Source organism: Podarcis vaucheri (assembly GCF_965113315.1).
Source record: "Podarcis vaucheri genome assembly, chromosome: 5".
Classification (NCBI taxonomy): Eukaryota; Metazoa; Chordata; class Lepidosauria; order Squamata; family Lacertidae; genus Podarcis; species Podarcis vaucheri.
The window spans coordinates 24,428,886-24,446,578 of record NC_138763.1 but is presented as its reverse complement, the minus strand read 5'-3'; the positions used below and the strand labels follow the sequence as shown (position 1 = coordinate 24,446,578).

At 46.4% G+C, this 17,693-nt stretch overlaps 1 protein-coding gene across 1 annotated transcript; it reads left to right on the top strand.

Annotated features, from left to right (window-relative positions):
• The first annotated feature begins 15,092 nt into the window (after positions 1-15,092).
• Positions 15,093-17,093, top strand: RAP2B (RAP2B, member of RAS oncogene family). Its single transcript, XM_082223773.1, has one exon. The coding sequence runs from the start codon at positions 15,674-15,676 to the stop codon at positions 16,223-16,225; it is 552 nt and encodes a 183-aa protein (XP_082079899.1). The 5' UTR covers positions 15,093-15,673; the 3' UTR covers positions 16,226-17,093.
• Positions 17,094-17,693: the final 600 nt, after the last annotated feature.

The window sequence follows — 17,693 nt, the reverse complement described above, 5'->3', positions numbered from 1 at the left end:
TGGCATAAGCCTCTGTGGACAAGGGTCCACTTCGTGTTCTTGTACTTTGTATCAGCCTTTGTATAACAAGTAATTATACAAATTATCCTCGGTTATTCATAAACAGGAAGCAAACAGGGCTCACACACGTGAAAATAGCTGTTTGCAGGGGTCCAAAAATACCTTATCCTTTCATCTAACAGCTTTTTAAATGTATTAGATAAGTTTATCAACTGAGCAGCTAATGATAAGAGCAGCCACTTCCTTCACCTCGACTCCAAGCTAAAGATCTAGCCAAGCCTGGCAAATCTCAAATAAGACTCCTCCTCCTAAACTAAACTAAAAGTACTACAGTGGTACCCTGCAAGACGAATGCCTCGCAAGACGGAAAACCCGCAAGACGAAAGGGTTTTGTGTTTTGGAAGCGCTTCGCAAGACGAATTTCCCTATGGGCTTGCTTCGCAAGACGAAAGCCCATAGGGAAATCTCCGGGGACCTCTTTTAAATGCTGGTGGTGGGGAGCAAAGCCTTTCCCCCCCTCCGGCCTTCAGAAGAGGTCCAGGAAGGCCGGCGGGGGCCGAAAGGCTTTGCTCCCCACCGCCAGCATTTTAAAAGCAGTCCGGCATAGCAGGGAAGCGCTTCCCGCTATCGCGGACGGCTTTTGAAGGCAGGCAGGGGGAGCAAAGACTTTCGCCCCCCTGCCTGCCTTCCTGGGAGAGCGGAGAAAGGCAGCGTCTTTCTCCGCTGTCCCAGACGGCTTTTGAAGGCAGACGGGGGGGGGAAGACTTTCGCCCCCGCCCGCCTTCAGAAGAGGTCCAGGACCTCTTCTGAAGGCCGGCGGGGGGCGAAAGTCTTTGCTCCCCCCTGCCTGCCTTCCCGGGACAGCGGAAAAAGGCAGCGTCTTTCTCCGCTGTCCCAGACGGCTTTTGAAGGCAGGCGGGGGGGGGAGACTTTTGCCCCCCGCCCGCCTTCAGAAGAGGTCCTGGACCTCTTCTGAAGGCCGGCGGGGGGCAAAAGTCTTTGCTCCCCCCGCCTGCCTTCCCGGGGCTGCGGAGACTTCTCTGCTGTCCCGGGCGATCTTAAAATGCTGGCGGGCGGCAGCGAAGCTTTCGCTGCCACCCACCAGCATTTTAAAATCGCCCCGGGACAGCGGGGGCTTTTAAAATGCTGGCGGTCAGCAGCAAAGCCCTCCTGTCCCCGGAGTTTGCGGGGTGGGAGGTGGGGAGAAGGGCTTTTCTTCCCACCCCCAGCCTTCAGAACAGCCTTCTGAAGGCTGGCGGTGGGAAGAAAAGCCCTTGTCCCCCCCCCCAGCCTTCAGAAGAGGTCGGGGGACAAACTGTCCCCGGACCTGGTCTGAAGGCGGTTTCCCTAGGAACGCATTAATTGATTTTCAATGCATTCCTATGGGAAACCGTGCATCGCAAGACGAAAAACTCGCAAGAAGAAAAAACTTGCGGAACGAATTAATTTCATCTTGCGAGGCACCACTGTACCAAGAATTCACACCTCTGTCACTTGTTAATTATTATAACGAAGAGCAAGAGACAAACACCCAAAGCGCCTTCTCAGAGGTCCAGAATGTCCCAGACCACTTCCAGTTTTTGAAGCCCCTAGCGATCATAAAAATTTTAAATGTTGACACATGAAATAATAATAATAATAATAATAATAATAATAATAATAATAATAATAATAATAATAATATATTTATTATTTATACCCCAGTCACACTGGGTGGCTTCCAACCGAATATTAAAAACAATACAGCGTCAGACAGTAATTCATCAAATATTAAAAGCTTCCCTAAACAGGGCTGCCTTCAGATATCTTCTAAAAGTTTGGTAGTTGTTTTTCTCTTTGACATCTGGTGGGAGGGTGTTCCACAGGGCGGGTGCCACTACCGAGAAGGCCCTCTGCCTGGTTCCCTGTAACTTGGCTTCTCGCAGCGAGGGAACTGCCCGAAGGCCCTCGGCGCTGGACCTCAGTGTCTGGGCTGGATGATGGGGGTGGAGATGCCCCTTCAGGTATACAGGACCGAGGCTGTTTAGGGCTTTAAAGGTCAGCACCAACACTTTGAATTGTGCTTTGAAAACAAAACACAGCACCAAAAAACAAGAGAGACATAATTTGAATAGCAAATGTGTCACGTTTTGGTCCAACATAAATGAAAACAGGTTGCAAAACGTATCAAATGCCAACAAATTAACAAGTATTTACATTAGAGACCCCCTTTGAGCTTGAGACCCTAGGCCTAGGTCCTCCTGCCTGCCGTCTCTGGTTGGCCTCCCTCTGAAAAAAATATGAAACTTATATGGATTCTAAGGGAAAGTTAATCCATTTTACTTCTTCCCACAAAACCTGGAAGGGTCTGGAAGGGCCCCTGTTCCTATTAATTTTATCTGTTAATGAAAAGGGTAAAAATGACACATTTTTAAATTGCCCATTATAATGAATGGGGAAACACAGGAAACAGCAAACCCATAAGCTCATATCATGACAAGGCTGTAAACCTATACATAACTTATAGCAGGGGTGAGCAAACCTTTCCAGCAGGGGGTCAGTCCACTGTCCCTCAGACCTTGTGGGGGGCGGGCGGACTATATTCTGAGGAGAGAAAAAAATGAAGAAATTCCTATGTCCCACAAATAACCCAGAGATGCATTTTAAATAAAAGCACACATTCTACTCATGTAAAAACACGCTGATTCCCGGACTGTCCGCAGGCCAGATTTAGAAGCTGATTGGGCAGGATCCGGCCCCCGGGCCTTAGTTTGCCTACCCATGACTTATAGCATGAACTCAATGGATCTTACTTCTGAGTAGACCTGCATAGGCTTGCACTTTAAAACTGCTAATCTGTACAGTGCCACAAGCCTGTAAAAGAAACAGAAAAATATCCTCTCCCAGAACCAATCTCTAATGAACCCATTTTGAAGATATCTATTGCACAATCAACGAAGCTGACTGCCTGCCTTTGGAGGTCTAACCATCTCATCATTCTTCATACTAACACATATAATAGCAGCAAGCCGAGGGTGGGAGCAAACCATGCTTTTTGTGGAGAAACATGACACCTCGCCGAACTTTTAACAACCTTACCTCCATTGTCAGTGAGGGATTGTAAAAGTTGGAGAAAGATCTTGCTTGTTGGGTCCATACACTCATTTAAAGTTTTAAAGCTTCGATTGTGTGGCAGCCACTGGGTGAGCCTTGTTAAGCTCAGAGAGGCAAAGTACAGCTTGCTTTTGATCTCTGTTCTCTTCCCCCCTTTCCTTCAGATACTGGTTTCCTTGATTTTAGCTCAAGGGCATTTAGATGGGTGGAGTGTCACAAGGCAGGGCAGTAAGTAGAATATAAGCTCCAAATCAAATTGGTCAACAAAAGGGCCAGAAAAAGGAACGAAAAGCATAAAACATGCAAATGGTGCCTAATGTGGCATTTCTACATTGCATTTCTTGCTGCTATTGACTTGGTTGCTTGTGATTTAATCATACTTGGCATGGGAGATTTTACTTTCTTGCCACTTGTAAATATTTTGTTGGCATTTTTTTCCATATAGGTGAAATGGATTCGTGAATCGTGCAGAGTGTTTCTTTTCAGTTTCCCTATATTTATTTATTTTACAAGAATGTATAGATGGCAGCTGCAAAAAGGTAGCCTGCAACATAACAGCTCGATTTCAAATCGGTATAGGAAGGTAATGAGATTTTTGCTGAATGTTTGTTTTGACATTTCTAGATAGGCTCCGAACTGCTTTCAGGAAAGTAATGTAGAAAACTGCTACAAACGGCTATAAAAACTAAAAAACATTTTATTGTGTGAGTTTTTTAAAAAACGTGTTTCCTCATTGGATCAACGTGGAACAATATACTTCAAATAGCTTTTTTAAAAACCCCATTGTAGTCCATTTATTCATAACAGAAGGGTGGGAGATTGCTTCCTCCTGTAATGTCACAGGTACAAACTTCTCTCTCTCTCTCTCTCTCTCTCTCTCTCTCTCTCTCTCTCTCTCTCCCCCCCCCCCACCCAGCTGAATAAACTTTCCCTATTTCACGAACTGTGAAACATTTTGTGACTATGAAACCATTGCAAATGTGGATTAGAATATCCACTGTTTCCATAAGCACATGGTAACTAAAAGCATCCTTACACCACTTTTTCATCAAACTTGTTATGAACATGAAGGGACTGCTGAAATATTTTACAAGACAGTGAAACTGCACATCAGTTAATTCCAAGTACGTTCCTAATATCCAACAACTGATACATCAAAATAAGAAACCCAATTTGATATTACATAAACATGGTGTCTAGTAATATAGACTCCAGCAGGATTTCCACTGGATGTTTTTGAAATATTAACTTCAAATTCCTGAAGCAGATTTAGGCGATAAGTAAGCACAAGTTGGAATGTAAGAGTTAATTATATTGTGAGGTACACCATGACCTCTGTGGGGTGAAGGGTTCCATATTTGTTCCTTGGGAATAAAGTTTACAGAGGACTGAAGGTGTTTGTGTGATTCAAGGTTCGATTACTCATGCCAAGCATGAGATGGAAGGCTCGCAGTATTAACACTTCAAAAGACCCTGCTCCCCTCACATTTCTATGGGGCTCCGCAATGTCATAGCATGTGATTCATTACAGAGGGCAAGTCAGGCCTCTGAGTCTCTTTCAGTCTCAGTTTCAAAATTCCCAGTCGCTTTCATTGTCTTTCACACAGACAGACCCCTCACTGATGTCTCCTCCAGTCAGGTGGGGGGAAAGAAAGATATGCTCCTTCCAGAGGAATCTCCGGCCATTAGCTCCTGTGGAAACAAATTACCTGGTATATTTGACCAATTATTTAGTTAGGCAAAAGCCCTTCCTCTCAACAAGCTTGCCAGGCTAAGCTTCTTCAGCCAACATGACCTCTCAAACAGCCCTTTCTTCACAACTGAACTGGGAAGAACATTCAGATTCACTCCCAAACATATTACATTTAGCATGAAACCAATGTTAACTTTTAGATATATTTCTAGTGCTCTGAACAATCTGTTGTATTTCCTCAAGGACTGGTGGTGTTCAGAAAGAGAAGCAGCTGGCGTGACTCTTGTTCCAAGTGATGTCCATGCCAGTCCACATGAACGCAGCGAGGAAAAGGCCAGAGCTCAGCGACAGAGCATGTGTTTTGCATGCAGGAGGTCCCCGTTTCAGTCCCTGACATCTCAAGGTACAGCTGGGAGAGACTCCATGTCTGAAACCTTGCAAAATGCGTAGACTAAGCTCCATGGACCAATGCCCTGACTCAGTATAAGGCAACTTCCTACGCTTCAGGCATGAAACAGCCAGACTGACACACCAGAACAGGCAAAGGCTCAGACTAAGAAGCAAAGTGCAAGTGTTGGCAGGAGACCCATGTATTTAAATGTGGGACTATCCCAATAACGTGTAAACATTGTAACTTCCTCCTAGCTATCCCAAAGGAACAGGGTGGGAGGTTCTGTGGAAGAAAAGCTCAAGCAAAGGGAGGGAATGTGTGCCAGTTTTGCACCTTAAATCACACCATTCTTCTTGCTTTACACACATGATTGGATGTCTGCCACAAGCCTAGATTGTCCAGAAGATATACAGAAGCCATAAGCTGACACCAAATACAACAGGTAAAGGACATGGTAGGGTTGTTGTTGTTTAGTCGTGTCCAACTCTTCGTCACCCCAATGACCAGAGCATGCCAGGCACTCCTGTCTTCCACTGCCTCCCGCAGTTTGATAGTTTTGAGAACACTGTCCAACCATCTCGTCCTCTGTCGTCCCCTTCTCCTTGTGCCCTCCATCTTTCCCAGCATCAGGGTCTTTTCCAAGGAGTCTTCTCTTCTCATGAGGTGGCCAAAGTACTGGAGCCTCAGCTTCAGGATCTGTCCTTCCAGTGAGCACTCAGGGCTGATTTCCTTCAGAATGGATAGGTTTGATCTTCTTGCAGTCCATGGGACTCTCAAGAGTCTCCTCCAGCACCATAATTCAAAAGCATCAACTCTTGGGCAATCAGCCTTCTTTATGGTCCAGCTCTCACTTCCATACATCATACCATACATGGTAGGGTTAGCTGGGAACAAAGGCATTAGAGAATGACTAGGTAAATTGTGGCCAGGTTAAGAGCTAAATCTGCAGTGCCTGGAGCTTAAATTCCTAATTTCTTCTACTTACCTTTCCATCTGACTACAAACACAAGTTGAAAGTGGGAGTCTATAATGTGATGGGACGTATATCATGTTTGGAATTCCTCTATAGCAGTGTTTTTCAACCACTGTTCCGCGGCACACTAGTGTGCCGCGAGATGTTGCCTGGTGTGCCGTGGGAAAAATTGAAAAATTCGAAAGATTTAAAAATAAAGTATTTTATAATTTTTCACATTTCTGTTTACTTACTATTTCATAATAAAGTAATTATAAAATACTTTCTTTGTGTTTATTTGATTCCTATTCAAGAGAATTACTTTATATATAGTCAATATAGGCACAGAGTTAAATTTTTTAACATTTTCTAATGGTGGTGTGCCTCGTGATTTTTTTTCATGAAACAAGTGTGCCTTTTCCGAAAAAGGTTGAAAAACACTGCTCTATAGCACCCCTCCTCGCCAAAAAAGTACCTGTTTACCTATGTATCACGGAAACGCACTAGAGAAGTAGGAAATGGGTGACTCAGCATTAATCAGCATTACTCATGCAGTATCTGGCAACTTCCTGGTCAGAAGAGAAACTGGCTCCTGCTGCAAACACAACCAAGTGCAGTAGTTTCATGTGAGTCATTTAACGATATACCATTTGGAAATGAAATGCTTTATGATTATCTCTGTGTTGAACAAACAGAACACATCTATTTAAATCCAGTCTCTTTGCAACAATGTTTGGTTTGCCTGTATGCTCATAGCTACCCAGGCGAACCAACTCTCATGGAGCATATTTGGGCCTATCTAACCATAGCATAATGTATTCTCTCACCCAGGGCTTTAGGGCTTGCCGATCAGAAGGTTGGCGGTTTGAATCCCTGTGATGGGTTGAGCTCCCATTGCTCGGTCCCTGCTCCTGCCAACCTAGCAGTTCAAAAGCATGTCAAAGTGCAAGTAGATAAATAGGCACCGCTCTGGTGGGAAGGTAAACGGCGTTTCCGTGTACTGCTCTGGTTTGCCAGAAGCGGCTTAGTCATGCTGGCCACATGACCCGGAAGCTGTATGCCAGCTCCCTCGGCCAATAAAGTGAGATGAGCACCACAACCCCAGAGTCGGTCACGACTGGGCTTAATGGTCGGGGTCCCTTTACCTTTACCACTGTACTACAATACTGTATATAAATTGAAACTCTTGAAATAAGTGCAGGTTTTACATTACGTTATGGACTTATTCAAGAGTGTCCCTTTATATAGTGTATAGTATGTGACACTTGCATTATGCTGTGTTTTGGAGGTGCCTATGTGATTTAAAATAAGAAAATAGAAAGAAAGCCAAGCTGTTTTTAGTCTTTATGATATTTCATAATTCTTTTTTGGGGGGAGGGAGGGATATTATTACTTGATTCATAGAATAGAATAGAATCATAGAATCATAGAGTTGGAATAGACCACAAGGGCCATCGAGTCCAACCCCCTGCCAAGCAGGAAACACCATCAGAGCACTCCTGACATATGGTTGTCAAGCCTCTGCTTAAAGACCTCCAAAGAAGGAGACTCCACCACACTCCTTGGCAGCAAATTCCACTGTCGAACAGCTCTTACTGTCAGGAAGTTCTTCCTAATGTTTAGGTGGAATCTGCTTTCTTGTACAGTGGTACCTCGCAAGATGAATGCCTCGCAAGACGAAAAACGCGCAAGAGGAAAGAGTTTTCCGTTTTTTGAGTCGTTCTGCAAGACGAATTTCTCTATGGGCTTGCTTCGCAAGACGAAACGTCTTGCAAGTTCTTGCGAGTTTGTTTCCTTTTTCTTAAAGCCGCTAAGCCGTTAATAGCCGCTAAGCCGTTAATAGCTGCTTAGCCGCTAAGCCGCTAATAGCCGTGCTTCGCAAGACGAAAAAACCGCAAGACGAAGAGACTCGCGGAACGGATTAATTTCGTCTTGTGAGGCAAACTGTAGTTTGGATCCATTGCTCCATGTCCACTTCTCTGGAGCAGCAGAAAACAACCTTTCTCCCTCCTCCAGATGACATCCTTTTATATATTTGAACATGGCTATCATATCACCCCTTAACCTCCTCTTCTCCAGGCTAAACATGCCCAGCTCCCTTAGCCGTTCCTCATAAGGCATCGTTTCCAGACCTTTGACCATTTTGGTTGCCCTCCTCTGGACACGTTCCAGTTTGTCAGTGTCCTTCTTGAACTGTGGTGCCCAGAACTGGACACAGTACTCCAGGTGAGGTCTGACCAGAGCAAAATACAGTGGCACTATTACTTCCCTTGATCTAGATGCTATACTCCTATTGATGCAGCCCAGAATTGCATTGGCTTTTTTAGCTGCCGCGTCACACTTTTGGCTCATGTCAAGTTTGTGGTCAACCAAGACTCCTAGATCCTTTTCACATGTACTGCTCTCAAGCCAGGTGTCACCCATGTCAAGTTTGTGGTCAACCAAGACTCCTAGATCCTTTTCACATGTACTGCTCTCAAGCCAGGTGTCACCCATCTTGTATTTTGTGCCTCTCATATATTTTTTGCCCAAGTGCAATACTTTACATTTCTCCCTGTTAAAGTTCATCTTGTTTGTTTTGGCCCAATTCTCTAATCTGTCAAGGTCGTTTTGTAGTGTGATCCTGTCCTCTGGGGTGTTAGCCACCCCTCCCAGTTTGGTGTCATCTGCAAATTTGATCAGGATGCCCTTGAGTCCGTCATCCAAGTCGTAGATAAAGATGTTGAATAAGACCAGGCCCAAGACAGAACCCTGTGGCACCCCACTAGTCACTCTTCTCCAGGATGAAGAGGAACCATTGATGAGCACCCTTTGGGTTCGGTCAGTCAGCCAGTTACAAATCCACTGAGTGGTAGCATAGTCAAGACCGCATTTTACCAGTTTCATTACAAGAATATCATGGGGCACCTTGTTGAATGCCTTGCTGAAATCAAGGTAGGCTACATCCACTGCGTTCCCTTCATCTACCAGGCTTGTAATTCTGTCAAAAAATGAGATCAGGTTAGTCTGACATGACTTATTTTTCAGAAATCCATGCTGACTATTGGTGATCACAGCATGCCTTTCTAGGTGCTCACAGACTGTTTGCTTAATGATCTGCTCCAGAATCTTCCCTGGTATTGATGTCAGACGGACTGGGCGATAATTATTTGGGGCCTCTCTTTTCCCCTTTTTGAAAATAGGGACAACATTTGCCCTCCTCCAGTCTGCCGGGACTTCGCCTGTTCTCCAGGAATTCTCAAAGATGACTGCCTGTGGTTCTGAGATCACCTCTGCCAGTTCTTTTAATACTCTTGGATGCAGTTCATCTGGCCCTGGAGACTTTAATACATCTAAACTAGCCAAGTATTCTTGTACTATCTCCTTAGTTATTCTGGGCTGTGTTTCCTTTGCTGAATCATTTGCTCCAAATTCTTCAGGTCGGGCATTGTTTTCTTTATCGGAGAAGACTGAGGCAAAGAAGGCATTGAGGAGTTCAGCCCTTTCTGTGTCCCCTGTTTGCATTTCACCATCTTCTCCTCTGAGTGACCCCCCTGTTTCTTTGTTCTTCCTTTTGCTACGGACATACCCATAAAAGCCTTTTTTGTTGCTTTTAACCTCTCTAGCAAGCCTGAGTTCATTCTGTGCTTTAGCTTTTCTGACTTTGTGTCTACATGTGCTGGCTATTTGTTTGAATTTCTCTTTGGCGGTTTCCCCCCTTTTCCATTTTTTTGTACACATCCTTTTTTAATCTTAACTCAGTTAAAAGTTCTTTAGATAGCCACCCTGGCTTCTTTAGGCACCTTCCATGTTTCCGTCTCATTGGTATTGCCTGAAGTTGTGCTTTTACTATCTCCCTCTTAACAAACTCCCAGCCATCATGAACTCCCTTTCCTTTTAGTATTACTGTCCATGGGATCTCACCCAGCACTTCCCTAAGTTTTATGAAGTCGGCTTTCTTAAAGTCAAGAAATTGAGTCCTAGTTTGCTTGGCTGCTCCTTTCCGCTGTATAGTAAACTTCAGAAGAGCATGATCACTCGCCCCTAATGATCCTTCCACTTCTACCCCACTAACCAGGTCATCAACATTGGTTAGGACCAGATCTAAAATGGCTGTTCCTCTTGTTGCTTCTCCCACTTTGGCCATACTTGGCCATACTTCTGTTGCTGGGTATTTTTCATTGCTTTTGGGGGCAGGGGCAAAGGAATGGTATAATGGGGCAGGACTGAGGGACTATGTGTACAGGATTGCTAACTTCCACCCCCCCAAAAAAAAACCAGGGTTCTGTGCCTTTAGGACAACCACCCCAACTTGGTGCTCTCAAGATGTTTTGCATTATGAATACCATTATATCTAGTCATACTGGCTGGGGTTGGAGGGCACCAGGTTAGGGAAGGCTGCTTTAAGAACTTCTGGAAAGGCAGAAATCCAGGTGGTTAAGCTTTCAACTATTTACAGTGAGGCTTCCTAGAACTGCTGGACTTATAAAGGCTCATCTGTCCTTAATTAGCTCCCAGCTGGGGAGCATCACTCCAGCTGATTCTGAACCCTGGCAAAGTGATAAATTGAAAATCTCCCACAATGCTGAATGCCTTAACTAGCTCTGTTTTGACAGGGATGCTCTCAAGGGGATGGAAAGGGACTCAAACAGCCACACTCCTTATTAGATAGTTAGCTCTCTCCTTCCCAGGTCCAATTCACACATTACCTCTTTAAGCTTCCGCTAAAGTGTCTGAAGACCATTTGTGTTTCTTTCTTTGGAGAGTGCAACATAAAATTAAGGAAAGATAAAATTACAAGCAATGCTTAAATAGAGAGTAAAAGCTGGCATGTGATATTAACATAATAATTAACTGTTCTAGGAAAGAAGAAGAAATGTCCATTGTAAGACTCACAGTCAACATGCATGCAGAGCCAGAAATGTTTCCGGCTTTTAGCTGCAAGTCTAAGCAAAACCTACTATTATCTTGCAATCTCCTTGTTCCCATTGGCCAAAAAGAAGTCAGTCATCTTGAACTTTGGCCAGAACCATTTCTCTTCTAGATATGGGCTAAGGGATATTTTTTAACAGGTCAATAATGAAATGGGGCAATTGCACATACATACTGGGGACTTGTTTTCCTCTATGCAGCTCTCCCCACAAAGCCAGAAACATTGCTAATTATTATTGCTATCGACTCTTAAGTGCCTAAAATGTTCTAAGCACTGGGACAAATATTACAAGATCATGACAGCTGCTGCCTGCAGGCTCACAATCAAATAGACAAGGTGCAAAAGCAAAAGAAATGGGGAGGGGAAAGGAAGGGAAAGGAAAACATGAAAGGTAGGGATGAGGAAAAGTAAGTGCTGCAGTGCTGTTCCTTACATAGGAAGCTGACAAATACTGAATCAGATGGTTGTTCTGTTCAGTACTGTGTGCACTGCCTTTGGCTCTCGTGGGTTTGAGGCTGGGGCATTCCCAGGTCTACTGGAATGCTGCAGGTGAAGCCTGGGACTTTATGCATGTAAATCATCACTGGCTGATGAATGGGACCTGGCTAGACTCTCCCTTGCCATGATGTTATTCATGGAAAGCAGGGAGTACAGCCTCCCAGTGAGAGCCAGTGTGGTGTAGTGGTTAAGAGCGGTAGACTTGTAATCTGGTGAACCAGATTTGCGTCTCCACTCCTCCACATTCAGCTGCTGGGTGACCTTGGGCTAGTCACACTTCTTTGAAGTCTCTCAGCCCCAGTCACCTCACAGAGTGTTTGTTGTGGGAGGAAGGGAAAGGAGATTGTTAGCTGCTTTGAGACTCCTTCAGGTAATGATAAAGCAGGATATCAAATCCAAACTCCTCCTCCTCCTCTTCTTCTTCTTCCCAGTGGTCCTAAGCCACCCTAAAGTTCACAGCAGATGCCCAAGTGTGTCTCTCTTTGGCTCTACAATCCCGGGAACTGGTTGGAGTGGTGTGGTGTTTTTCATGCAGGGTTGAGACGAAGGAGCAAGCTCCTGTCTAACTGCTCCTTATTTGGTTGACGGATGGGGCCAAGCCATAAGCAACTTACCTAAAGTTTATTGCACGCTAAACATAAATGGAGTGAATAGAATGAACATGTGGCTGCCACTGGCTGTACATTCTGTGAAAAGCTCAAGCTGGCCTCTGCATGCATTGAAAAGTGTGCATTTTACACAAAATAGCATGGAGCAAAATGGAGCAGCATGGCATGGAATGCAATGAACCTATGGTCAAGAGTCCACAAGGTCCAAATGTGACCGAATCTGATGTTCAACCCATCCCTACTCCAAGATGAATATATCAGCTGGCAAGACACTAAAAGGAAAAAACAGCGTCCTAATGAGCCGCGTTGCCTTCCTTGAAAGCTCTAAAGTGTTGTTGGAATAGTGGTTTTCAAACATAATGCATTATTATTCTGTCATTAGTAACCAGGGACTGATGGTAATAACTCAGTAGATGTGAATAGAATAAGGAGGGAATCCATTACAAGGGAGAAGATGCAGCTTGTTGCTATTGTGATCTCTTTTCCCTGTGCAGTAGCATTTACTCAGTGTATTTTTTACACTTATGCATTTTGCAAATCTAAGGAAGCAAATCCGTTTATAGTGAGAGTATGAAAAGAGCAAAGGTTAGAAGGTGCAACAATAATGGGTGACTTCCTTTTCTTTCTTTCTTAAATGGAACGTCTGATTGACAAAGAGGAATAGTGTGCACAAATTACGGCAAACAGCCAGGGTTTCTTGTAATTCAAATTGCAGCCAGTCTGATTGTTATTAAAAAGGAAGAAACAGAAAATAATCTTATCACATGGCAGCTGCCCCATGTCAGACCCAAATGATTCATCTGTTATAATGCAGCTGAATGGAAAATAGATTTTCTAAAATTGATTAAGGACTAGAGTCTGTAGGTCATTAACCTTTGCCATAAACCTATACATATTTTGGAGAACTTCGCATTATTTTGTCGGAGTGGAAAACTGCCTATGTTCTCCCTCTCCTAACTAAATAATACTCACAAGACACCCTGATTGCTGATTAAGAGAGGTATACTCTAGCCTCAGCCATCAGCTAGAGCACCAAGGAACATTGGAGGCTGCAACCATCCACCTGGAAAGCGCATCATGGCAAGGAGACCAACCTGGCCCCATCCATTGGCCAGTGAAGGAGCAGCTGCTTTCCTCTCCCCTCCACATTCTTTTTTCCTTTCCTATCTTGTTCATTATATTGTGAGTCTATGGGCAGGAGCTGCTTATCTTTTAATATATGTACAACACTTGGGAAATATTAGGCTCTAAGTGTTTAATGGTTTTATTATTAAAGTTTAGGTTTATTAAATTTGTATCTTGCTCCTAGAAGGAACACAGGTGGCGCTGTGGGTTAAACCACAGAGCCTAGGACTTGCCGATCAGAAGGTCGGCGGTTCGAATCCCCGTGACAGGGTGAGCTCCCGTTGCTTAGTCCCTGCTCCTGCCAACCTAGCAGTTCAAAAGCACGTCACAGTGCAAGTAGATAAATAGGTGGGAAGATAAATGGCGTTTCTGTGCACTGCTCTGGTTTGCCAGAAGCGGCTTAGTCATGCTGGCCACATGACCCGGAAGCTGTATGTCAGCTCCCTTGGCCAATAAAGCGAAATGAGCGCCGCAACCCCAGAGTCGGCCATGACTGGACCTAATGGTCAGGGGTCCCTTTACCTTGCTCCTACAAAAGCTATAGAAATCTCAAAAGGAAGTTATCTGACCTGGACATCAATAATGATGGTGATGTAAATACTCCTTGGCCCAATACTCTAGGGTAGAATGCATGGTCATCTTCAGCAATATTATGTATGGATAAGATTCATATTCAGTGTGCAAGTAAAGGATACAAAGAGCATAAGATGGTGAATGTAAACTTGGAGTGGATGGTGCTGGATTGTGGGATAAATATTGTTTTTCTGCTGTAGACAACAGGGAATACAGTATTGCCTCCATTGACTGGCAGAGGCTGTTCAGGGTGTCAGACAGGGGATATTCCTAGACCTACCTGGAGATGCCAGGAACCAAACCTGCGACCTTCTGCATGCAAAACGGATGCTCTACCAGTAAGCCAGAAGGAACGCTTAACCCTCCAGCTCAGTGCCACCAAAACTTGGGTCACCAGCTGTTTTTGAACTACAACTCCCATCATCCCTAGCTACCAGAACCAGTAGTCAGTGGTGATGGGAATTGCAGTCCAAAACCAGCTACAGAGAGCAAAGTTTCGGAAACACTGCTGCAGATGTTCGGCCCCATCTCCCATCAGCCCCAGGGTTAAGAGGCAATGGAAGTTGAACACCATCGGTAGGGCCACAGATTCTGCTCTTTTGCAGACTGTGAGCACTACCTGGGAGTAAGGACCATTGAACTCCACTGGGCTCGGGCAGGAATCGGACTGCCCTGCCGACAACTTGCTCAAACCTGCTCCTTGGAGTCAGCTAAGCCTACTTCCTGCAGCCCTCAAGGGCTCCTCTTGGGGTGCACCGAGGCTTCCGCTTCCCATTGACCCGGCTTGCTTTTTCTCACCCCCCCCCATGCCATTCTTCCTTCCCTTCCCCGCCCCCCAAGCGCCGCCCACGCCGCTCATCCCCGTTTCCCACACTATCCGCCCAAACTTCTCGCGTTCGCGGGAGGGCTCGGAGGAGGAGGAGAACAAGGAGGAGCGCGGGGGGGAGGAGGCGGGGCGCGCCAGAAAGAAAGAAACAGCTGCTGCCGGGCCAATCCCCTTCCCTCCAGAACCCCATCCACGAGGCAGCCCGCCGCCTGGGCCAATGAGCCTGGGCCGCTCGGCGAGCAGCGGGCCTGCAGCCAATCCGGAGCGGAGGAAGCGGAGCGAACGGGGCGTGCGCGCGTGATGTGCCGTCCGCTTTGCCTCTCCTCCTCCTCCTCCTCCTCCTCTCAGGTGGTTGGAAGGGGAGCGCCCCGGCGCCCAATGGGGTCGGCAGCCGAGGGAAGCGAGTGATTCACCGGAGGGCGTCGCGGGGCCGGCTGCCAGCAAAGAAGGAAGAAGGAGGAGGAGGAGGGATGGACCTGGCCAGCGGCGCCCCGAAGCAGCGCGGCGGGGCTCGTGCGGCGCGCGCCTCCTCGCCCAGCAGTTCTCCCCGCGGCCGGGACGCCACTGGAACCAGCGCGCGCCGCCTCCGCGCCGCCCCGAGCAGCAGCAGAAGCAGCAGCCGCCGCTTCCCTTCTTCCTCGCCGCCGTCGTCGTGCTGCTGAGGCGCAGCTCTTGCCTTGCGAAAGCGGCTCGGAGCTCCCGCCGCCGCTCCTTCCCCTTCTGCCGGGGCGCGGGGGAAGGCGGGCGCCTGTGCCCTTTTCACCCGGCCGCCGCTGCGCCCCTCCAGTGCCTTCCCGCGAAGAGAGGAAAGGGCGCCTCCGTTTTCCTGCCTGCCTGCCTCCCTCTCCCCTCCGTGCTTTCTTTCTTTCTCTTTCTTTCTTTCTCTCGGAGGGTGGGAGGGGAGCCGGAGAGCGCAGCAGCAGCAGCAGGCGAGGGAAGGCGGCCGGCCGAGGCGCGCAGCCCGGCGCTGCCGTCGCCGCCGCCGCCGGCGCCCGAAGAGCCATGCGAGAATACAAAGTGGTCGTGCTGGGCTCGGGCGGGGTGGGCAAGTCGGCGCTCACCGTGCAGTTCGTGACGGGCTCGTTCATCGAGAAGTACGACCCCACCATCGAGGACTTCTACCGCAAGGAGATCGAGGTGGACTCTTCGCCCTCGGTGCTGGAGATCCTGGACACGGCCGGCACCGAGCAGTTCGCCTCCATGCGGGACCTGTACATCAAGAACGGGCAGGGCTTCATCTTGGTCTACAGCCTCGTTAACCAGCAGAGCTTCCAGGACATCAAGCCCATGAGGGACCAGATCATCCGGGTCAAGAGGTACGAGAAGGTGCCCATGATCCTGGTGGGCAACAAAGTGGACCTGGAGGGAGAGAGGGAGGTCTCGTTCGGGGAAGGCAAAGCCCTGGCCGAAGACTGGAGCTGCCCCTTTATGGAAACTTCAGCCAAAAACAAAGCCTCGGTGGACGAACTCTTTGCAGAGATCGTCCGGCAGATGAACTACGCTTCCCAACCCAACGGGGACGATCAATGCTGCTCTTCCTGCGTGATCCTCTGAAAGGAGGGGAGGACATCACGACTGTATTGCTTTCAATTGTTTTTTTTTCCTTTTCCTTTTTTCCCTTGAATTAAAGGTTTACAACACACACACACACAGCGGCTGTGGCAGCAATGTTGTCATCCTGTGAAATTCCAGCTTTTGAGACAATTTTGCATTGCACCCGGATTCCTTCCAGGTTACGGCTTCTTATGCTATTGCTGCTGGTGGTGGTTATCGGTGTCATGGGTATGCATTGTCTCTCATTAACATCTGGTGCAAAAAATATACCCCACCCACTCCGCCTTACACACACACACACAAATCCCGTTGGAAGTGTGGCGCTTCCAACATGTATATGCCATCCATTTGATTGTTGCTTATTTCTTGTAAGTACCTCCTTGCAGAGAGGGCTGTATTGGCAACCAAGAACCAGTGGGGGAGTTTTTTTGTGTGTGTGCAGAGAGAAGTGGGGGAATTAGCCATTGCTTTTAACAAGAGATGAAGGGGAGCAGCAGCGAAGGAATGATTGTGTTCCTGGAGGGGAGGAGAGAAGAGAAAGACCCCTCCACTTGCCAGTCCGAACTCCGCCAGTGACTAGGAAACTTTTGGCTCTTGCGGATTTCTATGCAAAGTTGGAATATTTGTTAACAAGCCTATCCCATCTGGAGAAATATTGCACGTGTACTGCCTGGGACTTTTAATAACACTGATGCCAATACGGTGTGCGAGGTGCCAGAGAAGTGTCTGCTGATTTAATTGTGAAATCTTCTATTTTTGTTTACCTGCTGTATCGAAAGGGAGGGAATGGAGAGCATTCATTTATTTGTCTTTTTGGTTGTTGTTGAAAATCGGCTGTGAAACCATTACAGATCTGCACAATTTTTAAGTTGTGTGTTTTGTGGGGTTTGGTTTGGGAAGGAGGGCGGGTGGGTGGGAGGGCTAGGAGATGGTTTAATTTAATTCGAGGGGGGTGGGGGTTGGCAATAACCAATTTTGACAACTAGCTCTCTAAAGTACAAATACTTCCTAGAATGTGATGCAGGGCCAACAGCAGCCCTGTGTCTGCAGAGTGCCTTCAAAACAGCTGTTGCAGCCAGTGCCAACCTGTGGAGGTTCCAAGAATCCCATTATCTACTACTAAAAAACCCCCCTACTTAACCATTTCCTTTCTGTAATCATACAGAGCAAGCCAGAACAAAAGGGCCTATTATTAACAGAATTAATTTCTTGTTATTTTCCATTTGAGCCTTTTTTCAGTTTAGTTTCCATGGCGTTCAGGTTTTTTTTTATTATTAAAAAAATTAAAGTTCACAGGTATTAGCATTTTTTTTTAATTTTTTATTTTGTGTGTGTGTTCTCCTTGTAAAAGATATACCTTCAACCAGCAATGAAAAGAATTGTAATGTGATGTACCTGGAAAACAGAATCTCGATAACTGTAATTTTAAATCCTGGACAGACATTTAATAGATGTTTTATTCATTTAA

Coding starts and splice junctions, on each gene's coding strand:
- RAP2B (XM_082223773.1), top strand. CDS start 15,674: ATGCGAGAATACAAAGTGGTCGTGCTGGGCTCGGGCGGGGTGGGCAAG.